At 47.6% G+C, this 12942-nt stretch overlaps 1 protein-coding gene across 2 annotated transcripts in view; it reads right to left on the bottom strand.

The window, feature by feature from the left end:
- cacna2d2a (calcium channel, voltage-dependent, alpha 2/delta subunit 2a) overlaps window positions 1–12942 on the bottom strand; it is a 1119650-nt gene that overhangs the window by 298762 nt on the left and 807946 nt on the right. For both annotated transcript variants that reach the window (XM_067999049.1, XM_067999048.1), the window contains exons 10-11: window positions 9587–9745; window positions 1554–1661 (exon numbers count right to left, since the gene is read on the bottom strand). In XM_067999049.1, the coding sequence (XP_067855150.1) occupies window positions 1554–1661; window positions 9587–9745 (267 nt within the window). The remainder of the gene's footprint in view (window positions 1–1553; window positions 1662–9586; window positions 9746–12942) is intronic.

Below are 12942 nucleotides of genomic sequence, written 5' to 3' on the forward strand. Positions count from 1 at the left end.
ACCCGCCCGGTGAGAGAGTTCATACTGCGATTACCTCACTGGGACCGGTCACACATCAAAGGTTTAACATCACTGCAGACTTTTCAGCATGCTTGGTGTTATGTAATCAGAGTGCAGGGCCCTGCTCACCCACACTGGGGTCAGAGTGCGGGGCCCTGCTCACCCACACTGGGGTCAGAGTGCGGGGCCCTGCTCACCCACACTGGGGTCAGAGTGCGGGGCCCTGCTCACCCACACTGGGGTCAGAGTGCGGAGGGCTGCTCACCCACACTGGGGTCAGAGTGCGGGGCCCAGCTCACCCACCTGGGGTCAGAGTGCGGGGTACCAGCTCACCCACACTGGGGTCAGAGTGCGGGGCCCTGCTCACCCACACTGGGGTCAGAGTGCGGGGCCCTGCTCACCCACCTGGGGTCAGAGTGCGGGGCCCTGCTCACCCACCTGGGGTCAGAGTGCAGGGCCCTGCTCACCCACCTGGGGTCAGAGTGCAGGGCCCTGCTCACCCACACTGGGGTCAGAGTGCAGGGCCCTGCTCACCCACACTGGGGTCAGAGTGCAGGGCCCTGCTCACCCACACTGGGGTCAGAGTGCGGAGGGCTGCTCACCCACACTGGGGTCAGAGTGCGGGGCCCTGCTCACCCACACTGGGGTCAGAGTACGGAGGCCTGCTCACCCACACTGGGGTCAGAGTGCGGGGCCCAGCTCACCCACCTGGGGTCAGAGTGTGGGGTACCAGCTCACCCACACTGGGGTCAGAGTGCGGGGCCCTGCTCACCCACACTGGGGTCAGAGTGCGGGGCCCTGCTCACCCACCTGGGGTCAGAGTGCGGGGCCCTGCTCACCCACCTGGGGTCAGAGTGCAGGGCCCTGCTCACCCACCTGGGGTCAGAGTGCATGGCCCTGCTCACCCACACTGGGGTCAGAGTGCGGGGTACCAGCTCACCCACACTGGGGTCAGAGTGCAGGGTACCAGCTCACCCACACTGGGGTCAGAGTGCAGGGTACCAGCTCACCCACACTGGGGTCAGAGTGCGGGGCCCTGCTCACCCACCTGGGGTCAGAGTGCGGGGCCCTGCTCACCCACCTGGGGTCAGAGTGCGGGGCCCTGCTCACCCACCTGGGGTCAGAGTGCGAGGCCCTGCTCACCCACACTGGGGTCAAAGTGCGGGGCCCTGCTCACCCGCACTGGGGTCAGAGTGCGGGGCCCTGCTCACCCGCACTGGGGTCAGAGTGCGGGGCCCTGCTCACCCGCACTGGGGTCAGAGTGCGGGGCCCTGCTCACCCGCACTGGGGTCAGAGTGCGGGGCCCTGCTCACCCGCACTGGGGTCAGAGTGTGGGGCCCTGCTCACCCGCACTGGGGTCAGAGTGCGGGGCCCTGCTCACCCGCACTGGGGTCAGAGTGCGGGGCCCTGCTCACCCGCACTGGGGTCAGAGTGCGGGGCCCTGCTCACCCACTCTGGGGTCAGAGTGCAGGGGCCTGCTCACCCACCATGTCTGAGCTTGGCAGTTTGTTGGGACGGGGAAGGAAAGTTGCTAATGATGCACATCTACTCACCGTCTTATTGGGCCAATTGTGTCTCTCAAAGATATCCTGAGCTCGATCTTCTCCCCCATCTGTGAACATCATTATCATCTTATTGCAGTTTGCTCGAATGGAGGTGGTCTGGAGGAGACATGCATAGAAGCCAATTAGTCTTTTTGTCAGATAATTACTAATAACGATTGGCTATGAATACAGAGTAAAGCTCCCTTTACACTGTCCCATCAAACACTCCCAGAGCAGGTACATCACGGGCTAGATACAGAGTAAAGCTCCCTTTACACTGTCCCATCAAACACTCCCAGGGCAGGTACAGCACGGGTTAGATACAGAGTAAATCTCCCTCTACACTGTCCCATCAAACACTCCCAGGGCAGGTACAGCACAGGTTAGATACAGAGTAAAGTTCCATCCTTGCTGCCCCATCAAACACTCCCAAGGAAGGTACAGCATGGGTTAAATAGGAACATAGCAATATTAGAAGGCCATTTAGCCCCTCGAGCCTGTTCCGCCATTCAATGAGATCATGGCTGATCTGTGACCTAACTCCATATACCCGCATTAGTCCCATGTCCCTTAATATCTTTGGTTAACAAAAATCTATCAATCTCAGATTTAAAATTAACAATTGAGCTACTATCAACTGCCGTTTGCGGAAGAGAGTTCCAAACTTCCACCACCCTTTGTGCGTGTTTCCGAACTTCACTCCTGAAATTCCTGGCTCTAATTTTTAGACTGTGTCCCCTAGTCCCAGACTCCCCAAGCAGTGGAAATAGTTTCTCTCTATCTACCCTATCTGTTCCCCTTAATATCTTGAAAACTTCGATCAAATCACCCCTTAATCTTCTAAACTCTAGGGAATACAACCCTAGTTTGTGTAATCTCGCCTTGTAATTTAACCCTTGAAGTCCGGGTATCATTCTAGTAAACCTACGCTGCACTCCCTCCAAGGCCAATATGTCCTTCCGAAGGTGCGGTGCCCAGAACTGCTCACAGTACTCCAGGTGCGGTCTAACCAGGGTTTTGTATAGCTGCAGCATAACTTCTGCCCCCTTGTACTCTCGTCCTCTAGATATAAAGGCCAGCATTCCATTCGCCTTTTTGATTATTTTCTGTACCTGGCAATGATATTTTAATGATCTATGCACAGGGGAGGCACCTGATTGGTGAGTAGGTTCAGGTGAGTATTTCTACTTATCGACAGTAACTGAAGTAAAAGGAAAGGGAAGGTCTGCAGGTCTTATAGGAAGTAGCGTTTATTTTTTAGTGAATCAAGGTCCCTAGTGTAGTTCACATTCTCTAAATTGAGAACAATTTAAAGGAGTAAACTCCTTAAAGGGAGTGGTAAGTAGTTTTTCTTTCCTTTTTTTTCTCTTGACATTGTAGTTGTTCTTAAGCTAACTTAAGGGTTAAGTCATGGCAGGAGATCCCAGCGCCGTGTCATGTTCCTCTTGTGGGATGTGGGAATTCAGGGCTCCTTCCTGTATCCCTGATTCCTTCACCTGCGGGAAGTGTGTCCAGCTGCAGCTATTGTTTGACCGCTTGACGGCTCTGGAGCTGCGGATGGACTCACTTTGGAGCATCCGCGATGCTGAGAAAGTCGTGGATAGCACGTTCAGTGAGTTGGTCACACCGCAGATAAAAATTACTGAGGGAGATAGTGAATGGGTGACCAACAGACAGAGGAAGAGTAGGAAGGCAGTGCAGGGGTCCCCTGCGGTCATCTCCCTCCAAAACAGGTATACCGTTTTGGATACTGTTGGGGGAGATGGCTCACCAGGGGAAGGTGGCAGTGGCCAGGTTCATGGCACCGTGGCTGGCTCTGCTGCACAGGAGGGCAGGAAAAAGAGTGGCAGAGCTATAGTGATAGGGGACTCGATTGTAAGGGGAATAGACAGGCGTTTCTGCGGACGCAACCGAGACTCCAGGATGGTATGTTGCCTCCCTGGTGCAAGGGTCAAGGATGTCTCGGAGCGGCTGCAGGACATTCTGGAGGGGGAGGGTGAACAGCCAGTTGTCGTGGTGCATATAGGCACCAACGATATAGGTAAAAAACAGGATGAGGTCCTACAAGCTGAATTTAGGGAGTTCGGAGTTAAACTAAAGAGTAGGACCTCAAAGGTAGTAATCTCAGGATTGCGACCACTGCCACGGGCAAGTCAGAGTAGGAATGACAGGATAGCTAAGATGAATACGTGGCTTGAGAGATGGTGCAAGAGGGAGGGATTCAAATTCCTGGGCCATTGGAACCAGTTCTGGGGGAGGTGGGACCAGTACAAATTGGACGGTCTGCATCTGGGCAGGACTGGAATCAATGTCCTGGGGGGAGTGTTTGCCAGTGCTGTTGGGGAGGGTTTAAACTAATGTGGCAGGGGGATGGGAACCGATGCAGGAAGTCAGTGGGAAATAAAATGGTGACAGAAACAAAAGGCAGTAAGGGAGAGTGTACAGAACATGACCGGACAGATGGTCTGAGAAAGCAGGGCAAAGACCAAGGGAAGTCTAGATTAAACTGCATTTATTTCAATGCAAGAAGTCTGATGGGCAAGGCAGATGAACTCAGGGCATGGATGGGTACATGGGACTGGGATGTTATAGCTATTACTGAAACATGGCTAAGGGAGGGGCAGGACTGGCAGCTCAATGTTCCAGGGTACAGATGCTATAGGAAAGATAGAGCAGGAGGTAAGAGAGGAGGGGGAGTTGCGTTCTTGATTAGGGAGAACATCACGGCAGTAGTGAGAGGGGATATATCCGAGGGTTCGCCCACTGAGTCTATATGGGTAGAACTGAAAAATAAGAAGGGAGAGATCACTTTGATAGGATTGTACTACAGACCCCCAAATAGTCAACGGGAAATTGAGGAGCAAATATGTAAGGAGATTACAGACAGCTGCAAGAAAAATAGGGTGGTAATAGTAGGGGACTTTAACTTTCCCAACATTGACTGGGACAGCCATAGCATTAGGGGCTTGGATGGAGAGAAATTTGTTGAGTGTATTCAGGAGGAATTTCTCATTCAGTATGTGGATGGCCCGACTAGAGAGGGGGCAAAACTTGACCTCCTCTTGGGAAATAAGGAAGGGCAGGTGACAGAAGTGTTAGTGAGGGATCACTTTGGAACCAGTGATCATAATTCCATTAGTTTTAAGATAGCTATGGAGAAGGATAGGTCTGGCCCAAAAGTTAAAATTCTAAATTGGGGAAAGGCCAATTTTGATGGTATTAGACAGGAACTTTCAGAAGTTGATTGGGAGAGTCTGTTGGCAGGCAAAGGGACGTCTGGTAAGTGGGAGGCTTTCAAAAGTGTGTTAACCAGGGTTCAGGGTAAGCACATTCCTTATAAAGTGAAGGGCAAGGCTGGTAGAAGTAGGGAACCTTGGATGACTCGGGAGATTGAGGCACTAGTCAAAAAGAAGAAGGAGGCATATGACATGCATAGGCAGCTGGGATCAAATGGATCCCTTGAAGAGTATAGAGATTGCCGGAGTAGAGTTAAGAGAGAAATCAGGAGGGCAAAAAGGGGATATGAGATTGCTTTGGCAGATCAGGCAAAGGTGAATCCAAAGAGCTTCTACAAATACATAAAGGGCAAAAGGGTAACTAGGGAGAGAGTAGGGCCTCTTAAGGATCAACAAGGTCATCTATGTGCGGAACCACAAGAAATGGGTGAGATCCTGAATGAATATTTCACATCGGTTTTTACGGTTGAGAAAGGCATGGATGTTAGGGAACTTGTGGAAATAAATAGTGATGTCTTGAGGAGTGTACATATTACAGAGAGGGAGGTGCTGGAAGTCTTAACGCGCATCAAGGTAGATAAATCTCCGGGACCTGATGAAATGTATCCCAGGACGTTATGGGAGGTTAGGGAGGAAATTGCGGGTCCCCTAGCAGAGATATTTGAATCATCCACCGCTACAGGTGAGGTGCCTGAAGATTGGAGGGTAGCAAATGTTGTGCCTTTGTTTAAGAAGGGCGGCAGGGAAAAGCCTGGGAACTACAGACCAGTGAGCCTGACATCTGTAGTGGGTAAGTTGTTAGAGGGTATTCTGAGGGACAGGATCTACAGGCATTTGGAGAGGCAGGGACTAATTAGGAACAGTCAGCATGGTTTTGTGAGAGGAAAATCATGTCTCACGAATTTGATTGAGTTTTTTGAAGGGGTAACCAAGAAGATAGATGAGGGCTGTGCAGTAGACGTGGTCTACATGGACTTCAGCAAAGCCTTTGACAAGGTACCGCATGGTAGGTTGTTACATAAGGTTAAATCTCACGGGATCCAAGGTGAGGTAGCCAATTGGATACAAAATTGGCTTGACGACAGAAGACAGAGGGTGGTTGTAGAGGGTTGTTTTTCAAACTGGATGCCTGTGTCCAGCGGTGTGCCTCAGGGATCGGTGCTGGGTCCGCTGTTATTTGTTATTTATATTAATGATTTGGATGAGAATTTAGGAGGCATGGTTAGTAAGTTTGCAGATGACACCAAGATTGGTGGCATTGTGGACAGTGAAGAAGGTTATCTGGGATTGCAACGGGATCTTGATCAATTGGGCCAGTGGGCCGATGAATGGCAGATGGAGTTTAATTTAGATAAATGTGAGGTGATGCATTTTGGTAGATCGAATCGGGCCAGGACCTACTCCGTTAATGGTAGGGCGTTGGGGAGAGTTATAGAACAAAGAGATCTAGGAGTACAGATTCATAGCTCCTTGAAAGTGGAGTCACAGGTGGATAGGGTGGTGAAGAAGGCATTCGGCATGCTTGGTTTCATTGGTCAGAACATTGAATGCAGGAGTTGGGATGTCTTGTTGAAGTTGTACAGGGCATTGGTGAGGCCACACTTGGAGTACTGTGTACAGTTCTGGTCACCCTATTATAGAAAGGATATTATTAAACTAGAAAGAGTGCAGAAAAGATTTACTAGGATGCTACCGGGACTTGATGGTTTGACTTATAGGGAGAGGTTGGATAGACTGAGACTTTTTTCCCTGGAGAGTAGGAGGTTAAGGGGTGATCTTATAGAAGTCTATAAAATAATGAGGGGCATAGATAAGGTCGATTGTCAAAATCTTTTCCCAAAGGTAGGGGAGTCTATAACGAGGGGGCATAGATTTAAGGTGAGAGGGGAGAGATACAGAAGGGTCCAGAGGGGCAATTTTTTCACTCAAAGGGTGGTGAGTGTCTGGAACGAGCTGCCAGAGGCAGTAGTAGAGGCGGGTACAATTTTGTCTTTTAAAAAGCATTTGGACAGTTACATGGGTAAGATGGGTATAGAGGGATATGGGCCAAGTGCAGGCAATTGGGACTAGCTTAGTGGTATAAACTGGGCGACATGGACATGTTGGGCCGAAGGGCCTGTTTCCATGTTGTAACTTCTATGATTCTATGATTCTATGTACCTGGACCCCTAAATCTCTTTGGACCTCCACTTTTTCGAGCTTTTCACTATTTAGAAGGTACTCTGATTTATCCATTTTAGGACCAAAGTGGACGACCTCACACTTGCCTGCATGGAAATCCATTTGTCACAGTTTGCCCATTCACTTAATCTATTAATATCTCTCTGTAATTTTATGCTTCCATCTACACTGCCTACAATGCTGCCTATCTTTGTGTCATCGGCAAACTTGGATATGTGGCATCATCCAAATGGTTAATAAATACACCCCCACACAGATTCCTGTGGGACACCACTGGTCACATCCTGCCAATTTGAGTACCTGCCCATAATCCCTACTCTCTGATCCTGCCACTCAGCCAATTTCCTAACCAGGTCAATAACTTGCCCTCAATTCCACGAGCTTCAAATTTAGGTAATAGTCTCTTTTGAGGGACTTTATCAAATGCCTTCTGGAAATCCATACAGACAACATGCATAGACATGCCGGCGCGGACACGATGGGCCGAAGGGCCTCTATCCGTGCTGTATAACTCTATGACTCTATGACTCTCTATTCTCCTGTCCACTACTTTAGTCACCTCTTCAAAAAAATTAGATCAGGTTTGTCAGGCACGACCTACCTTTCACAAATCCATGCTGGCTCTCTCTGATCAGCTGAACATTTTCAAGGTGTTCAGTCACTCTATCTTTAATTATAGACTATAGTAATTTCCCGACAACAGGTGTTGGGCTAACTGGCCTATAATTTCATGATGTGGAGATGCCGTTGATGGACTGGGGTTGACAAATGTAAGGAATCTATAATTTCATGGTTTCCCTCTCTCATCTTTCCTAAATAGCAGGGTGACATATGCAATTTTCCAATCTAAAGGAACGGTTCCTGAATCGAGAGAATTTTGGAAGATTAGAGTTAGCATCTGCAATGTTCCTTTAAAACCCTGGGATGGAAACCATCTGGTCCTGGGGATTTGTCACTCTTTAGTGCCATTATTTTCTTCATTACTGTTAATTTGCTTGCGTTAATTATGATGAGTCCCCGTCCCTGATTCAAAATTAGTTTCCTTGGGGTGTCCGGCATGCTATCCTCTTCCTCTACTGTAAATACTGACGCAAAGTAATTATTTAATATGTTCACCATTTCCTTATTTTCATTTACAATATCACCATTATCAGTTTTTAAGGGGCCCACATTGCTCTTGACCATCCTCTTTATCCTAATATAATTGTAAAATGTTTTTGTGTTGATTTTGATATCCCTTGCAAGTTTCTTTTCATACTTCCTTTTTTATAGCTCTCACTATCTGTTTTTTCACCCTTTGCTGTTCTTTGTATCTCTCCCAGTCACCAGGATCTGTGCTATTTTTTACATTTTTGTATGTTTTTTTTGTTTCATGTTGTCCTTTACTTACTTTGTTTTGGCTTTTTTTTTGGCGCGTAGACCCTTCGGGGTATAAACTGGTTCTGTATCACGTTAAATTCTTTTTTGAACACCTCCCACTGATCTTCAGTCATTTTACCCATTAACAGATTTGCCCAGTTTACTGTGGACAATCTCTGTCTCGTCCCATTGAACTCGGCCTTACCTAAATTTAGAATCTTAGTAGCTGACACGGGTTTCTCCCTTTCAAACACAACTTTGAACTCGATCATATTGTGATCGCTATTAGATAAATGTTCACACACCATTAGGCTGTTAACTAAATCTGGCCCATTACTCATTATTAAATCTAATATGGCCTGCCCCTTGTTGTTCTAGGACATATTGTTGCAGAAAGCTGTCCTGAACACTCAAGAAATTCACTACCTATTTGACATGAGCTCGTCTGCTTATACCAATCTATATGAACGTTAAAATCCCACATTAAAACCACCCTGCCTTTGCTACATGCTTGGATTATCTCTGCATTTATACATTCTGTCACTTCACATCTGCTACCAGGGGGCCTATACACAACTCCCACTACAGTCTTAAATCCTTTTCTATTTCTTAATTCCACCCATAAAGTCTCCACTGCCTGTTTACCTCTCGTTATATCCTTTCTTATCATTGAAGTAATTTCATCCTTAATCACTCAGTCTGGGCTGGATTCCAGGCCCTTGAAATGAAAGACCAGTCTGCACACTCCCGACCCCACCACTTGCTCATGCTCATTACAGATCAAATCATTACCGACCGAAAACAACCACCAGACTTTAACTGATCAGGCATGTCACTTTCCCAATTACACATTTAAAAAAAGATCAGGTTTACGATGTTGAATAGGAGGCTTTTCTTCTGAGTTTGTACTCTGTTTCTATTTTGGTTTGGAATGTTATTGCTGATGGCAACAATAGGGAAAGTGGCTCAGGAATTAATGGGCTCAGTGAAGAGGTGCTAAATTAATATGCTCAGTTGGAATGGCGTGTGTGTCGGGATGCAGATGGTGGTGCAGTACAGCAGGGCCCAGGTCAACACCTGTTTGTTTTGATAAATACTAATCACCAACCCAAAACCAACCATCAATAGGTGGACAATTCAGGAGTGAAGGAGGACAACAATTCAACAGGCCAATCAGCCAGCTTCATCTCCTACAATCAGATCAGTGATTTAAAAAGGTAACAGTTGATCCTTTTCAGGATGGTTGGCAGGTTTCAATGTGCTTACGTTAAGCAGCTGATCAAAGGCATAATTGAATCCTGATTTGTAATCTGTGACTCCCTGGGCATTCATTTCCTGCACCTTCTCTTTCAGAACCATCTTGTTCCGCACATTGGCTTGAACCAGCTGCTTGAAGCAGGCCACAGGACTGGCTTCATCGTTGAACTGTGAAAGAGAAAAACAATGGAACAAGGTGGTCAGATAACAGTCAGATAAGAGTCAGATAACAGTCAGATAAGAGTCAGATATGAGTCAGATAAGAGTCAGATAACAGTCAGATAAGAGTCAGATATGAGTCAGATAAGAGTCAGATATGAGTCAGATAACAGTCAGATAAGAGTCAGATAACAGTCAGATAACAGTCAGATAAGAGTCAGATAAGAGTCAGATAACAGTCAGATAAGAGTCAGATAACAGTCAGATAACAGTCAGATAAGAGTCAGATAACGGTACCAGGGGTAGCTCTGCTGCACAGGCTGGGAGGAAAAAGAGTGGAAGAGCTATAGTGGTAGGGGATTCTATCGTAAGGGGAACAGACAGGCGTTTCTGTGGCCGTAAACGTGACTCCAGGATGGTTTGTTGCCTCCCTGGTGCCAGGGTCATGGATGTCACTGAGCGGCTACAGCGCATTCTCAAGGGGGAGGGTGAGCAGGCAGAGGTCGTGGTCCACATTGGGACCAACGACATAGGTAGGAAGGGAGATGAGGTCCTGCATCAAGAATTTAGGGAGCTAGGTAGCAGATTAAAGAGCAGGATCTCAAAGGTTGTAATCTCTGGATTACTCCCAGTGCCACGGGCTAGTGAGTATAGAAATAGGAGGATAGAACAGATGAATGCATGGCTAAAGAGTTGGTGCAGGAGGGAGGGTTTCAGTTTCCTGGATCACTGGGCCTGCTTCTGGGGAAGGTGGGACTTGTACAAGTCGGACGGGTTGCACCTGAACCAGAGCGGGACAAATATCCTTGCGGGGAGGTTTGCTAGCACTGTTGGGGGGGGTTTAAACTAACTTGGCAGGGGGATGGGATACAGAGTGGAGCTACAATAGGGGGTGATGTGCAGCCAAATATAGAGAAAAAAACAAGTCAGCTTGGAAGACAGGGCAAATATGTGAGGGCAAGGCTGGATGGCATCTATTTTAATGCAAGGAGTCTTGCAAATAAGGTGGATGAACCAAAGGTGTTGATAAACACATGGGAGTATGATATTGTTGCTGTCACAGAGACATGGTTGAGGGAGGGGCAGGACTGGCAGCTCAATATTCCGGGGTACAGAATCTTCAGGCGAGACAGAGGGGGAGGTATAAGAGGAGGGGGGGTCGCAATATTAATTAAAGAATCAATTACTGCCATAAGGAGGGATGATATATTGGCAGGTTCCTCTAATGAGGCCATATGGGTGGAGCTTAAAAACAAAAAGGGGGCAAGCACTTTGATGGGAGTGTACTATAGGCCCCCAAACAGTCAGGGGGAGATAGAGGAACAGATATGTAGGCAAATCTCAGAAAATTGTGCAAATAATAGGGTAATAATAGTGGGGGATTTCAACTTCCCCAATATTAACTGGGATACTCAGAGTGTAAAAGGCTTAGAGGGTACAAAATTCTTAACGTGCATCCAGGAGAGCTTTTTGAGCCAGCATGTAGAAAGTCCTACAAGAGAGGGGGCGGTACTGGACCTAATTCTAGGGAATGTGGCCGGCCAAGTGGAAGAAGTGCTAGTAGGTGAGCACTTTGGTGAGAGTGACCATAATTCGGTGAGATTTAAGGTGGTCATGGAAAAGGACAGGGAGGGGCTGGAAATAAAGGTTCTAAATTGGGGGAAGGCCGATTTTAATAGGATAAGGCAGGATCTGGCCAAAATGGACTGGGATCAGCTGCTTGTAGGAAAATCCGCATCGGAGCAATGGGAGTCTTTCAGAAGGGAGATTGAGACCATACAATGGCAACATGTTCCCGTAAAGGTCAAGGGTGGTTCCAAGAACTCCAGGGAACCTTGGATGTCAGGGGATATACGAGAATGGATTAGGAAAAAAAGGAGGGCTTTTGGCAGATACAAAAGGCTAAAGATGGAGGAAGCCCTCGAGGAGTACAAAAAGTGCAGGGGGATACTTAAAAAATAAATTAGGAGATCAAGGAGGGGCCATGAAAAAACACTGGCGAGCAAAATAAAGGAAAATCCTAAGATGTTTTATAAGTATATTAAGGGTAAGAGGATGACTAGGGAAAAAATAGGGCCCATTAGGGACAAAAATGGCAATCTGTGTGTGGAGCCGGCAGATGTAGGAGGGGTTCTAAATGAATTTTTTGCATCTGTTTTCACTATGGAGAAGGACGATGTAGACATAGAAATACGGCAGGGGGACTGTGATATACTCGAACATATTAACATCGAGCGGGAGGAGGTATTGGCGGTTTTAGCAGGCCTAAAAATGGATAAATCCCCAGGCCCGGACGAAATGTATCCCAGGCTACTGTGTGAGGCAAAGGAGGAGATTGCGGGGGCTCTGACACATATATTCAGAACCTCTCTGGCCACAGGGGATGTGCCAGAGGACTGGAGAACCGCTAATGTAATACCATTATTCAAGAAGGGGAGTAGGGAAAAACCGGGGAACTACAGGCCAGTGAGCCTAACATCAGTGGTAGGAAAATTATTGGAAAAAATTCTGAAGGACAAAATTAGTCTCCACTTGGAGAAGCAAGGATTAATCAGGGATAGTCAACATGGCTTTGTCAAGGGAAGATCATGTCTGACTAATTTGATTGAATTTTTTGAGGGGGTGACTAGGCGTGTGGATGAGGGTAACGCAGTGGATGTGGTATACATGGATTTCAGTAAGGCCTTCGATAAAGTCCCCCACAGGAGACTGGTCAAGAAGGTACGAGCCCATGGAATCCAGGGTGCCTTGGCACTTTGGATACAAAACTGGCTTAGTGGCAGAAGGCAGAGGGTGATGGTCGAAGGTTGTTTTTGTGACTGGAAGCCTGTGGCCAGTGGGGTACCACAGGGATCGGTGCTGGGTCCCTTGCTGTTTGTGGTCTACATTAATGACTTGGATATGAATGTAAAAGGTATGATCAGTAAGTTCGCTGATGATACAAAAATTGGTAGGGTGTTAAATAGCGAGGAGGATAGCCTCAGTCTGCAGGACGATATAGATGGGTTGGTCAGATGGGCGGAACAGTGGCAAATGGAATTTAACCCGGAAAAGTGCGAGGTGATGCACTTTGGAGGGACTAACAAGGCAAGGGAATACACAATGAATGGGAGGACCCTAGGCAAGACAGAGGGTCAGAGGGATCTTGGTGTGCAAGTTCACAGATCCCTGAAGGCGGCGGAACAGGTAGATAAGGTGGTAAAGAA

This window comes from Heptranchias perlo, chromosome 17 (genome assembly GCF_035084215.1).
Source record: "Heptranchias perlo isolate sHepPer1 chromosome 17, sHepPer1.hap1, whole genome shotgun sequence".
Classification (NCBI taxonomy): domain Eukaryota; kingdom Metazoa; phylum Chordata; class Chondrichthyes; order Hexanchiformes; family Hexanchidae; genus Heptranchias; species Heptranchias perlo.